The sequence below is a fragment of the Phocoena phocoena genome, chromosome 14 (genome assembly GCF_963924675.1).
Source record: "Phocoena phocoena chromosome 14, mPhoPho1.1, whole genome shotgun sequence".
Classification (NCBI taxonomy): domain Eukaryota; kingdom Metazoa; phylum Chordata; class Mammalia; order Artiodactyla; family Phocoenidae; genus Phocoena; species Phocoena phocoena.
The window spans coordinates 9,045,261-9,062,681 of NC_089232.1; the positions used below are offsets into that span (position 1 = coordinate 9,045,261).

At 54.9% G+C, this 17,421-nt stretch overlaps 1 protein-coding gene across 1 annotated transcript in view; it reads right to left on the bottom strand.

Moving 5' to 3' along the window:
- Positions 1-50: 50 nt before the first annotated feature.
- CNNM4 (cyclin and CBS domain divalent metal cation transport mediator 4) overlaps positions 51-17,421 on the bottom strand; it is a 36,934-nt gene continuing 19,563 nt past the window's right edge. Inside the window, exons 2-7 of the mRNA XM_065890619.1 lie at positions 9,996-10,139; positions 9,588-9,722; positions 8,406-8,575; positions 8,047-8,143; positions 2,928-3,109; positions 51-2,599 (exon numbers count right to left, since the gene is read on the bottom strand). Coding sequence (XP_065746691.1) covers positions 2,402-2,599; positions 2,928-3,109; positions 8,047-8,143; positions 8,406-8,575; positions 9,588-9,722; positions 9,996-10,139 — 926 coding nt within the window. The 3' untranslated portion in view covers positions 51-2,401. The remainder of the gene's footprint in view (positions 2,600-2,927; positions 3,110-8,046; positions 8,144-8,405; positions 8,576-9,587; positions 9,723-9,995; positions 10,140-17,421) is intronic.

A 17,421-nucleotide genomic window follows, 5' to 3' on the forward strand; every position in this document is an offset into this window, starting at 1 on the left:
AGTATCGACAGGACTCAAACAGGCCAACTGTAAACTCACCAATATTTATACATATTTCTTTTTTTATTACCAATCAAAAATAAATTCCATATATCGTTTAGCAAATATTATCATTGTTTTGTGACAAAAGACACAAGATTCATAACAACAAAACTCCCCGAGAGTCAAACTCATAACAATGCCAAAATAAATCACAAAAATATACAAATTAAAATCTTATGCAAAATAAATATGAGTTATTTGCTACGGTGGCTGTAACTCGCCTACCCATCCAGGGGCCGTTTGCGAAGGTCTCCCTTCCACGGGAAGACACGCAGGGCTGGGCCAGGTCAGGGTACTGCTCAGCCCAGGAACGAGAGATTGGAATAGGAGGTGAAAAATTGCACTGGGAGGAGGAAGTCATCGGACCAGTAATATGTGGAAATAATCATGACCCTCTGCACAAAGTGATTATAAATGGGGACGGGAAGAGGAGGGGAGGCGGGACCATCTCTTGAAAGTAACTGTGCGTGCAAAGAGGTAGCCGTGGAAGCGTGTGCACCTGCTCCTTTGGCTTCACACACACTCGGTTCAGGCCGTGAGTCTGCTCCACCTGGCACTCAGGTCCCAGGAACACAGCTCTGCGAGCCCCTGTGTGGACTCGGAAAGCAAGCTGCTCCTGGAGAAAACTGAGGGGTTTTCAGGCCCCAACGGGGGCCAAAGGTCTGGTGTCTTTTTTCCTTATGGCTTGAGAACCCATGGCTGTCACCACCTTCTCTGCAGACTTGTAGGAATCAATTCTGTGTCTGGAAGGACTTTAAAATGACCAGGGGCCAGTATACTTGGTGCAAGACATTTCCTGGTCCCCAACAGAGCACTTGGGGTAACAGGACTCACAGGCTGAGGAAAGGAGTGAATAAATAACACTCAGGAAGGCCTGTGGAGTCTCCCTCGCCTGATCTTGGGCCCCCCCACCGCCCCCCCCAGCAACTGTTCCACCCAACCAAAGGGCCACCTTGGACCTTGGTCCTACAGCCTCCCCGATGGCGGGAAGCCTGCGGCACAGGGAAAAGGTGCTGGGGCAGGACTGCGCGTGGGGCTGGGGCTCTGAGCGCCCAGGACCACGAGCTTCAGCAAAGGCCAGGACGACATCTCACACTAGGATAACACACACGTGGGGAAGACGGGGCTGCCAGCTGTGTGCCTTTTAGTTGGATCTGTAAGTGCGTGAACAAAGCCAGGTGAGCCTCAGCCACAGAGGAAAGGGCAGGAAGGACCGGCTTAGGTCGGCTTCCTACAACGTCCTCTTGTCCTCTTGTCCTCAGTCCCCAAGAGGCACTGGGGTTTTGGATTAGAAACCGGGAGTCCGGAAAGAAGGGCTTGGTGGGTCAGTGACTGAGACCTGACTTTCGCTGTGGGAAGGGGGATGGAACGAATTGCTAACGACGTAGATGCCCATGACCAGGTTCCCTCCTGGCCCCAAAAGGAGCATCGCAGACAAGTCCCCTCTAACGCAGTCGCTCCCCCAGCCTGGGGAAAACCTTTGGTGAAAGTGAGGTCAGGGCCTGGGGAGCAGGGGTTAGCAATCTTAAAGGTGTGAGACCCTGCCTAACACTTGGACTCAGCCCCAGTACAAGGGGAGAGTTGTCCAGAGGGGCAGATATGAGGGACAGGGCGAGAGTCCTCAGCGGAGCCCAACTCACCAGGAGAGCCCATCAGCAGAGTTCTAGGAGATTCCTGGGTCCAGCGATTACCAGGAGGAGGTGTGCTCCTCTCCGCAGTTGCGAGTGTCACGTCCCTGATCACGGTTCCCAGAATCCCTCGGCCTCGGTGACACCAGGCGAGCCTCAGCGCGTGTCCGGGCAATTGTCCTCAGCACTGTTTGGTTCTTTGCTTCCTGGGAAGAACTTTCTTCCCTCCCAAGGGAAAACCTTCCTCCAGCAGGCGCGTGGGATGCCATCTCTGGAGGAGGCGGAGGAGAAGCAGAAAGAGGAGGCTTCCTGAGTCAGGGACATAGCCAAAAAGGTCCCGGCTGCGAGCAGGTTATGGCTATCGCTTCCCGGGGTGAGAAACCCTACCCCTTTTAAAGTTTTTGTGGAAAAAAAAAAAAATTGTTTTTAAATAAAGTTCCTTAACCCTGTCTTCCCTTCCCCATATGGTATTAAAAAGAGGTGAGATGAGCCTAGTTTAGAAGCACTCCTGGTCGCCGGCCCATTGCCCCACAGTCCAGGGTGGGCAGCCGCCAGCCCGGAGCTGTTCAGAGGTCCCTGTCGGAGGCCAGATCCCCCTCGGGTCGGGGGCCATCTGGCTGCTCAGTCAGACAGGCTATCTGTACCCCTTCCGGCCTAACAGGCTCCCTGTCTTCGTGTGGGCCCACTGGGGAGGCCCCCGCGGGGCTGGCGGGGGACCCCGGGCCCTCCCGTCAGATGGCGCCCTCGAGGGAGGCTCTGTGCAGCAAGGAGTTGCGTTCGTTCAGGAGAGTCGTGGTCTCGTCCACCAGGGGCAGCTCGGACTTGTCGGTCAAGTTCTCGGTACAGATGGTGCACCCATCCGGGGGGAACTGGGGGCAGTTCTCCATGCGTGAGGCCAGCAGCCCATTCTGGTACTGTTGCCGGGTGATCTGCAGGGGGAAGCGGGACGGCCTGGTTCACCGACAGCAGGGCCGGGGCGGGGGGCCAACCCTACAGGAGACCCGGAGAAACGGGCAGCCAGGAGGGAGGTTGCGAGTCCAGGAGAGAGGGCGTGACCCAGGGGGCGGAGCGGGGGGGGGGGGGGGGGTGACCAAAGAGTGAGGAGCTAGAGCAGGAGGGACACGCATCCATCCCGGGCCCTCCGTGCTGGGTGTGGTGGATCAAAGAAAGAAGCTGCCGGTCAGAGGCAGAGTGATCCAGACGCCCAGGAAGAGGAGGATGGTGCTGCCCGGGAAGAGGGCCATGGGGAGCGCTCACCTTAATGTACTGGAGGTCCATGAGCGCCCGGACGCTGAAGTCGGAGGTGTACTGGCCCAGGATGGAGCTGCCGAACTGGCTGCTGCCTGCCAACGGGGCCGTGCTCGACGCCGTTTCTGAGCGGTCCGGGTAGCTGAGGGAGGCCGAGCGGCTGAGGGGTGCGGGGTGGGATGGGGAGCGGTCTGTGGAGGGAGAGAGGCTGTCAGGCCGGGGGCCAGCCTGGTGCCCCTCACAGCCTCCCGTCCAACCTTGTCCACGGACACCCGGGCAGTGGTGCCCCCACCGGCAGCGGGAAGTAGCTCGCGGGCACAAACGAACGGAAGCTCTGCCTGCAGAAGGTCTGACCTCATCAATGCCAACGAGCTAGTTTGTTTAGGACTGTGGTGCAGTAAGAATTAAAAAGTCTACCCAAACAGATGAACAAAACAGAAAACAAAAACCAGAGACACAGAAAGTTTATGGCTACAAAAGCCCTCATTTCCCCAACAGCTGATCAGGCAAGGGTGACACAATGATGGCTCGAGCATGGCAGAGGAGCCACTGTCCCTGTCTCGATGACAGCTTCTGTCAAGGGACATAAACTGCATACTTTTTTTTTTTTTTTTTTGCGGTACGCGGGCCTCTCACTGTTGTGGCCTCTCCCGTTGCGGAGCACAGGCTCCGGACGCGCAGGCTCAGCGGCCATGGCTCACGGGCCCAGCCGCTCCGCGGCATGTGGGATCTTCCCAGACTGGGCACGAACCCGTGTCCCCTGCGTCGGCAGGCGGACTCTCAACCACTGCGCCACCAGGGAAGCCCAAACTGCATACTTTTAAATTATATGCAGAGGAAGAACCTACAGTTTGCATTCTCTCACCACACGTCATACACCCCCCAACATGACACCCTGCTCACATTTCAAAATGCTCGTAAGAGCTCAAAAGTGTGCTCGGCACGTAACCTGTTGTGTGTGGAACAGTCCTGCCCTGTGTCTGCTGAGCCCAGCCAGTCTGGCAGGGGGGTGGGGTGCAGCAGGTTCCTCTCAGAGGAACCTAGAGGCCCCAGAGCTCCAGGCTTCCCACTCTGGGGTGTCTGGGGGCTGGGTCTCAGTCCCCCTCCCACGAGGCAGAGCCTGGGGTAGCGGTGGCAGTGCCTCTTCCCGCCACTAGGGGAAGCACAGGCCTCCATTCGGTCGAGTGAAACCAGGCAAGGGGAATGGCTCAACCTCCAACGAGGAAGGAACCAGCTCCTTATTTTGGAAAAGGAAGGGCACACACATTATTGTACATCATTAGCTCGTATTTTGGGGAACACTCAGAAAACAACGAAATGCACCAAGAAGTTAATTGTGGAAGCGTACTGGCTTGTTTTAAACGAACAGGACGTGGACTAAGCTGATTTGCTTAGTTAACTAGTAAGTTACTAACTACTGAGTCAGCTATTCTAACAAACAGACCAGTGAAAAGAGCAACCATTGAATCTGGGTGGCTGAACCCAGTGCGACTGAATTGAGTAATATTCTACGTTTGAGTTTCATTCATAAAACCAGGAAACTACAGTCTGGATAGTCTATGATTAGGTGGTATACAACCGCTAGAGGACCATGTGCACGTATCACTCATTCTAACTTAAGCAACACCTCTGATTAAGTTCTAGCAAAGACCAGAAACACTAGGGATATTGCTTAATATTTGACATTAATTATTTGGATGATAGAATGCTTTTAATTAATCTTATTAACACTCCAGGAACAGGAACTGAATTTAAACCAACATAAATTAGTCACATGGCCTATTAAAAACAGAGGTCTAGAAATCTAACAAAATACGAAGTGTTTGTTTCTGAATAATGAAATTATGATGCTTCTTAATTTTCTTAAGATTTTTTTCCACCTTCCCAATTTTCTAAATAAGCTATGCTACTTTTATGATTAAAACAAAACAAAACAAAAAAACAGGGGGTTTGCCTTGGTAAGTCCATTTCTGGAAGACTATTCTAAGGACATAATCTTAAACACAGAAGAAGTTTTTCCGTAAAGAGGTTTACATCATGCTGTTATACTTAGAATATAGACCTCCATGAATATGCATAAGGGGGAAAAAAACCAAACGAAGGCACACCTGCTTGGTGAAACTCTGTGTAGCTCTAACTAGAAAGCTTATGGAAAAGTGTCTCGGTTCCCATATTAGGTAAAGACATCAGGATTCAAACCATGTGTGCATCAACTCCCGGCCATCTATGAGACAGAAGCAAGAGCAGAAGAGGAGAGTGAGGCTGAGGGGTTGGCCAGTGAGGGCTGACATGGCCCATTCTGTTCTCATCAGACAGCCCCCTGCTCAAAGACCATTAATGGCTTTGTACTTCCCATCACTGCCAAAAGTTGGCTGTGTTTGAACGGGACAAGTGACTTCTAAATCACCTTTTTTTTTTTTTTTAAAGAGGGTCAATTTTAAAAAGTGTGTTTTTGTACATTTAAGATGGAAAAAACCCCAGCTGTACAAACATAATAGGGGAAACAGTTGACTGAAGTGATAGGTTTTTAGCACTGCTGGGACCCAGGGACCTTCTCTAAGTTATGCACTGAGACCGGAGCTCAAAGACACGCGTAATGCTCTTCTCCTCCGGGCTCAGCAGGCCAGGCCAGAATCCTGACATCAGGACCTCTGCCGCCGCAGTATACATGGGATAGGAATCCCTCGAACTGAGTGATTCTGAGGCCGACACAGTTCCCACCAACCCTGGGACAAGGCTCGGGAGTGTGACATATCAAAGGCCAGAAACAGCATGCTTCTGTGGCTTTTGGAATTTTCCTAAACACTTTCTGATTGGAATGTCACGTTTTGGTTGTAACAGAGAAAAAACAAACAGTAACTGAGCTCTAACTAAACATTTTATATCAATTCTCTCACTGCTGCCAACAATTCTAAGAAGTGGGCACATGTATTGCTCCCATTTCACAGGAGGAAACCAGGACTTAGAAAAGGTAAGTCAGCTCCCAGAATCATTTAGCTGGTGTCTACGCAGACCCCATTCAACCAGGGCAGTATGACTGCGGCCACACTTCTAACCACCCAGCTGCTGCCTCCCCCTGGCAGGTGGAACCGGCAGCCAAAGAATGAAAACCAAAGCCTGTGAGGAAAGCTGGAAAGTTTTTTAGAGAAAGCTGATGGGGTGACAAGTCATCCTGCTCAGGCCTGTGAGTGGCCCTGAGCAGCTGGGCTCCCTTGGTCTGGCCGGGAGCCACCCTCCACTCCCAGCCTGTCACCTGCAGGCGTTTGTGTCTCTTCTCAAAGACTGAAGGACCTCTGGGGAAACCCTTCCAGGACCTGGGCAAAGGCACATAGTAATTGGGCCCCAGGTCAAGCACAGCTAGCACTGGTCAGGCTGGCCCACAGGTGTGAACAGGTGGGATGGCACAGGTGCTGGGCGGGGGGCGGGGCCCCCAGTACCTGCTGGGAGCGGTTAATGCGGCTGCAGTGTGAGGGCTCAGGCGGCAGGTGGCAGTGCAAATTCTCCAGCCATGCCATGTTACCTGAGAGCCGGGAGAGCAGTGAGTTCCGCTTGCCAGGCGGACACCTGACCAGGGTGGAAGGCACTGGAGCAAAAGAGGAAAAGGTCAGTGATGGGTGGGGTGGACGTGGAGCCATAGGAACAGGATGGAGAAGCAGACTTGCTGGGGGCCAGGTTCCCTCGAGCAGAGAGGGGGCACAACAGTAAAGGGGACCCGGCCCTGACGGAGAGGGTGCTCAGAGCTGACCAGAGCCCTGATCAGAGAAGGGCAGAAGCTGGTGGAGTGTGCCCAGAGCCCCCGGAAGTCATCTCCCCTCCCTTCCAGCCACTGCAAGTGGGAACCTGGGGCCTCCACATCAAAAGACAGAGCCCAGGACCCTAACCAGGCTCTGAGGCATGGCTGCAGAGAAAGGGTGCTTGGAGGGACGTCCCGTGACTGTGTGCCCTGCTGCACAAGATTTCCCCAAGCTGGACCGCAAGAGGTGCTCTCAGGAGGGGCAGAGAAGTCCTCCCCAGGCCTAAGGCACCTGGGCAGGGGCCACCTGTTCCAAGACCCAGCTCTGCAGCCTTGTTTCCCACTCCCCTCCCCCAGGAGCCTGTTCACGCTGGTGCAGGAGCTGAGCTGTGTCAGTATGCACGGGTGCCCAGCCCCCCACATGGGGGTCCTCTTTGTCAAAGGACAGTAACAGGCACAGCATGGAGGCTCCCCAGGAGCTGCAGCAGCCCCGTCACCATGTGCCTGTCCCCGGCACCAAAGCAGACTTTCACTGTCCAGCCCGCAGCAACCTGGGGCCGGAGGGGTCACACAACTGGCGAGAAGCTGAGCCGGGCGAGACTTGGGCCTTGTCTGCAGGGCAACCCCTTCCAGCAAGGGGAGCCGGAGCCACCCAGAACCGGAGAAGCAGAGGGTGCCGGGGTGGCCAGTGGCCCTTCTCAGAGGCTGCCCAGTCCTTTCTTTGCCCCCAGGTCCCTTTATTCCATCAGAACGGCCCCTTAACCAAAAGGCAGTGGCTCGGCCCCCTGAAAAGCCAAAGCCATCTGCAAACTGCGCGGCCAAAAAACAGGCCCTGGCCTGGCCTCCAAACACGGGGGCTATGGGCCCCCTTCCCCCACCCTGACTCCCCTGGCCCAGTCTTCACAAGTGAGGCCCTGCAGCCTCCCTCCCCTCCACCTGCCTCCCTCTCAACTGGCCTCCCACCGTCATGGCTAAGGAGGGCCACTCCGCTGTCACAGGACCGCCTGCTCAAGGGCCGCTAACGGCCTCCTGCTTCGTATGGCAAGCAAATGCCGTCAACTTCCTGCGGCTCCCTGACTCACGTCCCCCCTCTTCCTCACCTCCTGGTGGGCTGGTCTCACCACCTCAGAACACGCTCTCAGCTCCCTCCGGGCTTTCGTCAGAATCCCCTCATCTCTTCCCTCCACTCTCTGAACCCAGTCCCAAGGGGCGAGTCACTGCTCTTCCAGGCCACTTCCTCGAGGCCCTGGCAGCTCTGGCCCTCGCTGGCCTCCTCTCCCCCGAGCCACCTGGGTTATGACCCTTCTAGGCGGCCCTAGGTTCTGGGGGGCCAGTCCGAGTCTCTCCCCCTCCAGGAGTGCTGGAGGGCGGCCCAGACATGGCCCAGAGACTCACCAGAGGGGGACGAGGACAGGGCCATGGTCCCGTAGTAGGAGAAGGCGCCCGTCTCAAACTTCATGTTCTCCTTCCCGGCCTCCACCTCCACCTTCCCCTGAAAGAACACGGGTCAGGGTTACAAACAGAGTTGAGAAGGAAAAAACATCTGGGAAGAAAAAGCCTGAGGCACGAGGGAGACGCGAGGAGTGAACAGGGCTGTGGGCCCCGTGGAGGAGCTAGTTCCAGAGCCCTGGAGACCCAGGGGCTCAACGGTGGCCTTGCGGGCGGAGGACGGGCAACGGGGAGCAGAGGCTCAAGGGCAGGAAAGCAGGTGAGAGGGCAGCTCAGGCACGGAGGGCAGGGCGGGGCAGGCGCACCTGCAGGACGAGGATAAAGTAGTCAGCCGGCTTGTTGCGGGTGTACAGGTAATGGCGGACGTAGTACTTGTTGTGCTCATCGAACTTGAGCTCCTGAATGACGTCTGGGTACTTGAGCAGCCGCAGCAGGATCTTCTCCGATATCAGAGAGGGGCTGAACTGGGGAACCTCTGGAGGAGGAGAGAGGATGATTTCACATGAGGCCAGGCTGGGCGGGGCAGTGCCTGGAACACGGTCACTGCTGTGCTGGACAGCTCCTCACTGCCTGGCCCTGCCTCCCCGGAGGGCATGACCTTGGCTCCGGCCTCAGTACATGCAGGTCTGTCACTGGTTGGGCCTGGACAGTGGCTCCTGCACTAATAAAACATGACCTCAGGCAAACTCTTTCACCTGTGCCTCAGTTTCCTCATCTGTAAAATAGGGATTTAAAACTTCATGGGGTCGCTGTTTGGTGAAATGGGATAACGGACGTAGGACACTTAGACACACGCTTGCCACATGCGAAGAGCCTAATAAACGTGACTATCACTACTGTCAGTATCCGTGTCATCAATAGCCCGGCAGGAAAAGCACAGGAGAGGGAAGGATCACAGCTTTAGCAAGTGAGGGCTGGGAAGGAAGTCAGACTGAGGGGAGAGGACAGAGCAGGCGGGCATTTTCCTAATCAATCACCCGGGTCTCCAAGGGACCTCTGAGTCAGGGGTGAGAAGAGAGAAAAGTCATTGACCTAGAAGTCAGGTCCCGAGGGGCCCAGCAGATGCAGGCGGAGGGGAGGCAGAGAGACGAGAAGGGAGCTGGATCCAGACGCTCAGAAAGGATGCGCATGCAGGGCTGTGGGCTGTACCCAGGGGGAGGGGGCATATGGAAGGGCCTCCTTCTCCCTCCTCAACGGGGAGCCCGGTGCCCACCTCAGGTCCTCCCAGCACAAAACAGCCAAAACAAAGCCGGATGGTTCCTGGAAGTTTGTAGCAGCAACCCACTAACGGGGAAAACAAACCGCAGGGATCTTCGGTGGGGATGGAAGGAAAACACCTCGCCCTCTCCCAGAGGCAGGTGCGCGTGCCCCAGGCCCTTCATCTGCTGTAGCCTTTGTCCCCTGGGGAGGAGTAACCAGAGGCCCAGTACGTCTCCCTCCGGGGCTGTATCCCACCGACACCCGAAGGCCCCCCCTCATGCTCTTACCCGTGGACAGGAAGCGATGAGCAGCCAGAAGTAGCTGAGGAGAAATTTTCACCTTGAGTTCATTGTCAGCATCCTTGAAGGCTGAGAAGTCACGCTTGTTCTTCTCAGATACCCGTTTCCGGCTTCGGTTGTCAGCTGCAAGAGAAGGAATCTGGAACTGAGAACAGCATCCCCCGAGGACTGGGGAACAGACTGGTACCCACCCGCCGACTCCCAGACCCGCGGCTCCTTCCTCCACCAGAAGCAGAAGCAGCAGTGTCTGCGCTGAGACACAAATGCTGGAAGGAAGGTGGCTCCTGCGGGCGCTCCGAGCAGCCCTGGTTGGTGCCCAGCCTCCCGTGCCCACCTGGGGACAGCAGGTGGGAGTCTGAGCAGAGCAGAGCAGGGCAGGGCGGGGAGGGGACTCACTGTACATATCAGACTCGTCCAGGATCTCGGACTTGATGATCTCCTCGATGACGTCCTCCAGGGTGACCAGGCCCAGCACCTCGTAGAAGGGGTCACCTTCACCCTCGTTGTTCACCTTCTGCACGATGGCCAGGTGGGACTTCCCTGCGGGGACAACATAATGAGTCAAACAACAGCAGAGGGACCAGTCATGAGACCCCGCCACCAAAAGTTAACACATTTGGGGTCTTAAGTCACTGGGGTGGGGTCATGAATGGCATTTCTTCCCTTTTGTGCATTTCCTGAAGCTTCTATTGCAAACAGACATTGCTTTCATGGAGAGGAAAACCAAAAGTATTTTTCAGTTTAAAGGCATTTAATTAAGGACCACTTGTTTAAATAGAATGAAAATGGCAAGGCCCTGCCTGGTGCCGCGCACCAGGGGCTCCTGGGACCCCTGGGAAGGGGACAGACCCACCCTGACAGCTCGTGGACAGAGGCAGCATTGGTCAGAGCCCTGCGTGCACCAGCTGGACATGGGGCTCCCCAGGGGGCCCACGCCGCCCCCCATGGGCCTCAAAGGCCACTCACGTCCCTTCATCCAGTGCTCCCTGGCAAAACTTCCCTGCATGTATCCAGGGGCCATGATCCTGCCCAAGGCAAGGGCTCTCAGTACCCAAAGCCATTAACAAATTAGCCCAGGCTATAATTAGGCCAGGCAGGTACTATAATTAGAGGGCCACCCTTGGAGGCAAGAAAGAAAGTTAGGAGGCAGAGGGTGGGGAGGAAGGACCCTCCACAGAAGCTCTGTGGGGCGGCAGGGCTTCCCAGGCCCTCCTTTGGGGTCCCACACTGCTCTCGTGCCCCTCGCCCCAGCGCGTGACAATGACAGGGTGACAGCCAAAAAGGGCCCGGCCCCCACTCCGGGTTGAACCGGACTGTGTGACCCACACACGGGGACACAGGTCTAGAGCAGCCTAAGGGGAGAAGGCCCGGAGAGCTGTGAAGGTCAAGGCAGCTTCCCCTGCATGACCCAGCCTCAGCCCTGACTCTAGCGCACAGTGCGCAGAGGATGTTCGCCAGGTCTCTAAGGCCTCAGGGAATCCCAGCCCCAGGATGCATCTCCATAACTCCTGGGGGCCTCTGAGGGAGAAGAGAGACATGCCAGTTCTCGGGACCAGCATTTTTAAAAATAAAGTGAAAAATCGCAGAGTACACCACATAGGGGCAAGTACTTTTTTTGTTTGTGTGGTTGGTTTTTTTTGTTTTGTTTTAATTAATTTATTTATTTTTTATTTATTTTGGTTGCATTGGGTCTTTGTTGCTGTGTGCGGGCTTTCTCTAGTTGCGGTGAGCGGGGGCTACCCTTCGTTGCGGCGTGTGGGCTTCTCATTGCGGTGGCTTCTCTTGTGGAGCATGGGCTCTAGGTGTGTGGGCTTCAGTAGTTGTGGCACGCGGGCTCAGTAGTTGTGGCTCGCGGGCTCTAGAGCGCAGGCTTAGTAGTTGTGGCGCACGGGCTTAGTTGCTCCGCGGCATGTGGGATCTTCTTGGACAAGGGCTCAAACCCGTGTCCCCTGCATTGGCAGGCAGGTTCTTAACCACTGCGCCACTAGGGAAGCCCTGTGTGGTTGGTTTTTTTGTGTGTGAAACTTTTCCACAAGGTGCCGGTCACTGTGGTATCCTTATTTCCAGTCGTGATCAAAAACCTTTCAGCGCTTTGCCAGGAAGAACCATGGGCTCGATTAAAACTTTCCAGTGTCTTCCAGAGCTGAGCCGGCAAGACCCAGAGCTCGGCCAAGGTCCTCAGCAGGCAGCAGGCAGTCAGGGCCAGAACCCCGGTGTCCGGCCCCCCGGCCTCTTCACCTGTCAGTGCTGCCCATGCAGGAGCGCTCCCTGGAGACAGAAAGGATGCTCTGAGGGGCCTGGGGCAGCCAGTTAAGCTGTGGCATCAGGCGGGAACCAGAATTAGAGCAAGGGAGCTTTTGCTGCTTCCAGACGGCACACCCTAATAAGCCTGGGAGCGCCCAGTGCTGGGGAGACACGCAGGCCCCCACAGGCACTCTGGTGGGTGGGCAGGTAAACAGGCACACATTTCAGGAGGCCCAGTTGGCGGCATGTCTCAGAATTCAGGGTCCCTAAGCTTGGACTTGGAAATTCCACGGGTAGGAACTTACTCTACGGATGTAATTTTCAAAACGTAGAAAGACAGAACAAGCAAAGGGGTTCATCAGAACATTCTTTTCAACAACCTCAAACCTCGAGAGCAACGGAGCAGCAGTCCTTAACAGGAGCCACTGCTGTTCTGGGGAGAATGCAGCATGGCCGGATGAACCACGTTGTGGAAGGAAGCCCTGGAGAGGCGATAACGAGACAGAGTGCATGCTGCCACCTGCCTGCGAGGGCCGGTGAGGTGTAAACTACCCTGTTAGCGTCTGGAGGAGATAACCATGGCCACCTTCGGGGATATTTGGAGTTTGAGGGAGGGGCCGTGTTATCCCTTACTTTATACCCTTCTATATCGTTCTACTTGCTAGGCATGTTCTACTTCTACAGTTTTGGTTTTTTTTAATTGAGAAAAAATGAAGGGGGAAAGACAAAATTAAAGCGAACAAAGTGAAACTGGTGGGAGGTGGTGAGCAAGGACCCTCCATGCCTAACCTGCCACAGACTGAGCCCCGGAGAACAGGGTGGGTGTGGCTCAGTCCGCAGGTCCTTGCTCACAGCCCAGAAGTCAGAGCGCCTGCAGAGAAGACACAGCTCCAGTAATCTGAGAAAACGTCCCCGTCCCCACTGAACCCTCTGATTAACCCCCAGACTCAGAACAAGTCCTGACCCACAAAACAGTCACGGGTCACACTGGGCCTCACAGGGAAAGGTGGGTGGCTTCTCTGAAGGACTGAAATGCCCCTCCTGTGGATGAAACGAGCAGATTCCTTGAGCCCCTCTCAGCCCCCTCCCTGCCCCTCTCTGGGGCACCTTGGTTTGTGGAATCCACTGGTGGGTGTGGGCGCCCTCTAGTGGCAGCACCTTGCAGACAGGTACCCTGTAGGTAAGGCAACCTGGGGCACCGCCCACGGTCAGCCCTGCTCTGCAGGCTAAGAGCCTGGAACACTGCACTGACTGTGGCTGGCCAGTTGGGCCGCATGCAAAGGTGCTGGGCTGGGGGCCAGTCAGTCGTCCTCTGCTGGCCCGGGCACAGGACCCTGGGCCATATCTGCCGCCTTCTAATTTATCTGCCCAGAGGGGCCATTCTTGGGTCGTAGCAGAACCATCTCCCCTCCTGGTCAGAGAACCTCTCTTGCCAAGGTCACCAATGACCTCCAACGGTGGGGTCTCAGTCTCAGATGACCTGCCCAGGCCACAGTCTGACAAGGGGCCAACTCTCTCCCTCCCCCTGGAAATCCTCCCTCTCCTTGGCTTCCAGGACACGGCTCTCCTGGTGTTCCTCTGACCTCAGGGCTGCTGCTCCTCCTTGATGAGAGAGGGTCCCAGGGCTCAGTCCTTGCACCTTGTCCCTTGCCTCTGGACTTTAAATACAAACTATAAGTCAAGGCGTCTCAAATAAGTATGAGCAACCCAGCCCTCTCCTGTGCTCTCTAGACTCACATATCCAGCCAGCTGCTCGCCGACAGCTAGCTCCACGTGGATGTATAACATCCTGAACTTAAGTCGGCCAAAACCTAGCTCCTGCCCTTCCTCCAGACCTCCCCAATCTCCATCCATCCAGTGGATGAGGCCCTGGGGGAATAAACTTTGCCACCTCTATTTCTTTTCTTCTCTGGCCACGCTGTGCGGCATGCGGAATCTTAGTTACCCAACCAGGGTTCAAACCCGGGGCCCCTGCAGTGGAAGCGCGGAGTCCTAACCGCTGGACCGCTGGGGAAGTCTCTGATTCCTGTTTCTCTACCCTTCTACATCCAACCCACTCAGCGGATCCCATCGGCTCTGCCTGCAACGGACACCCAGAATCCAACCTCCTCTGGGAGCCTCCACTGCTACTGCCGCGTGCTGAGCCACGTGCACCTCCTGTCACCCAGAGGGTGAGACCCCAAGTCTTCATCCTGGACCCGAGTCTACTCTCAACACAGCAGCAAGGGGGACCCTCTTACAGGAGAAGTTATAACGTCACCTCATGCTGTGCCCCAAACCCTCCAGTGGCTCTGTCTCACTCACGGTAGACAGCATACTCCTCGCAGCGGCCTGGGGCCCAAAGCCCTCCTGCTGCCCTGCTCTCTCACACTTGTGCCGCTCGGCCTCCTGGCTCTTCCTCAAACTCCTAAGGCTGCTCCCTCAGCCTGGCCTGCTCCTCCCACACACACCTGCCCAACTCAGCCTGCTTCGGGTCTTCCTTCACTGCTCAAATGTCACCTTGGCCTACCCAGAGGGCCTCACTGAGTACTGCAACACTTCCTCCAGCCCCGCAACCCTGGTCTTTAGTTTATCACCTACAATAAACAATAGAGGAATTCCCTGGTGGCGGAGTGGTTAAGAATCCGCCTGCCAATGCAGGGGACACAGGTTCGAGCCCTGGTCCGGGAAAATCCCACATGCCGCGGAGCAGCTAAGCCCGTGTGCCACAACTACTGAGCCTGCGCTCTAGAGCCCACAAGCCACAACTACTGAGCCCGCGAGCCACAACTATTGAAGCCCACGTGCCTAGAGCCTGTGCTCTGCAACAAGAGAAGCCACTGCAATGAGAAGAAGCCCACGCACTGCAATGAAGCGTAGACCCCGCTCACCGCAACTAGAGAAAGCCCGCGCACAGCAACAAAGACCCAACGCAGCCAAAAATAAATAAATTAAAAAAAAAATAGACCATGCTTGTTCATTGTGTTTGTCGTTTTATGGACCATCTTCTCCCACTAGATTGAGAGCTCCATCATATCAGAGGCTGTTGTCTGTGTTCCCAAAACTCAGAACAGCAAGCAGCACACAGTAGGTGTTCAATGAATATTTGTGGAATGGATGACACAGTTCATGTGGATGTGCCTTAGGAAAAGAAACATAACCAACGGGGGAAGGGGGAGAGGGACAGAGACTAGGCAAAGAATTATTCTGAATTTTAGTAATCAAGAAGTTTCTGTAGGGACTTCCCTGGTGGCGCAGTGGTTTAAACTCCATGCTCCCTTGGGCTTCCCTGGTGGCACAGTGGTTGAGAGTCCGCCTGCCGATGCAGGGGACACGGGTTCATGCCCCGGTCCGGGAAGATCCCATGTGCCGCGGAGCGGCTGGGCCCGTGAGCCATGGCCGCTGAGCCTGCACGTCCGGAGACTGTGTTCTGCAATGGGAGAGGCCGCAGCAGTGAGAGGCCTGCGTACTGAAAAAACAAAACAAAAAACAAAAAAAACCCTCCATGCTCCCAATGCAGGGGGCCCAGGTTCGATCCCTGGTCAGGGAACTAGATCCCACATGCATGCCACAACTAAGGAGCCCATGTGCCACAACTAAGGAGCTGGCGAGCTGCAACTAAGACCCGGTGCAACCAAGTAAATAAATAAATATTTTTTTAAAAAAAGCAACAGGGAGGTGATGACTTTAAAAAAAAAAAGCAGCTTCTGAACAGTAATTCAGAAATTACTATTAACTGATTTACTATTTAGAATAAGAGGATCAACTTAGGACTTACATTTATGGTTCTCATTGTATGGAGTTTAAACCTAACATAGAATTTCATTTTAATGAGTTACCTCATTTGATTATTAGTATCCATTCAACTGGATAATTGGATTTTGGGGGGAGAAGTGGGGTGAGAAATGAAACATGAAAATTGACATGATACATCTACTCCAAAAGCTGAGAATCCCACGTTTTCCAAGGCAGTCCTTATTCAAAGAAAAGAAGGCTGAGACAATGTAGCAAAATGATTATATTCGGCTGCCCCATATGAAATTGCTGATATTTCACTATTTTTGACCAAAAAAAAAAAGACAATTGCAATTCATATGGTTTAACCTAACAGTATGGGGGTTTCAGTATGGTTTCTGTTTTCTTTTTTATACTTCCCTAAATAGAAATTCTAAAATTTCCATAACAATGGTATAATTAGAAAGAAACACATAAGAAAAGAAAGAAACTCTTAAAAATACTCTCACACTGCTTTGCTAGGGCTTGGGGCTTCCTCAGCCTTCTAAATTCAAGCACTGCTAGGAAGGGGCAACCTGGCTGTGGGGAAGGGAAGGAGGCACCTTGAAATTGCTGTCCTGAGGTCACCTCTGGGCCACATCTGGCTGCAAGCTTGCCCTCTCCGCCCTTGTCAGCCTTTGTCCAGGTCAGAAAGCTGCACGAGGCCTCTAGAAACCCCCGCGGGATCGGCAGATGCAGACAGCAAGCCTGGGCCTCTTTCACTGCCCTCTCCCACCTGGAAGAGGGGGCAAGCAGAGGGAGGACCTGCCTGAGTCCCTCAACAACCTCTTTACCCTTCCACCAGCCCGTTGGCACTCACTGCCCCCGCGCCGCCCCGCCCCAGTTCTTCCTTGCCCAGCACTTGGAAGGCTGTGGGCTGTGCCATCGGCTGCCTGGCATCCAGCTCCCCGCGGACCAGGACCAGGATGCAGCTCGGCCTGGCCTGCACCGTGATTCACTTCTCTCCATGAGCCCCCCATCCCTCGCCCGGTGCACAGTAGATGCTCCAAACTCTGCTAGAAACATACAGGGAGGTCTCCAGGGGCCCTGGAAAGCCCAGTCCTCCACCGCCCACAATGTCCATTTTAGCAAACAGCTGTGTCCTCCTCCCCCCACCGCCCCTCAAAAAACCTTTATAGTCTCTCAAAGATCATAAGAAAAACACATTACTAGGTGCTGGGTTTCAAAGTCCACAAGGGCTCCAAGAGGCCCTACTGGCCAGCTCCAGTTGCCTTTTCTCATGGGGAAGATCCAGGGGCCTCAGATCAGACGTGGGATTACCGTCACCCAAGATGGTGTCCTTGGCATCTCTCTCTGGCCTCTCTCTCTGGCCTCCCTGGCTGGCCTCCCGGCAGGTCCCACCTCCTGCCATCCCAGGTTCCAAGACTGGCCCTGAGCTCTCAGGCACCCCCCATGGTGAGAGGAGCTGGCCAGGCAGCCACCTGCCAAGTGTAGACCCATTGCCCAAGACATAGCCTTGGGCGATGGGCCTGCACTTGCAGACAACGGGCACCCTGATTTCCTGGGAATCCCCCTCCTCCGCCGCCCTCCACCGGCCAGGGCAGGATTAGGACCGCAGCCAGCAGGAAGAGCCGTGGCCCATCCCAGCAAGAAGCCAGGGGCCAGGGTGATAGAGGAACCAGAGGGGCAGAGCACAGCCCTCCCAACTCAGCTCCAAGTGGGTGGGAGAGTTACATGCAAAAAGAATACTGCAGAGCATCCAGGGCAGAGAGGGCCGGCCGGACTGGGAGGGCCGGGTGGAAGTTGTTTAATCAATAAGCAATTTAAAAGAACAGTGAGAAAAATTTTTTAGTTTTTTTAATTA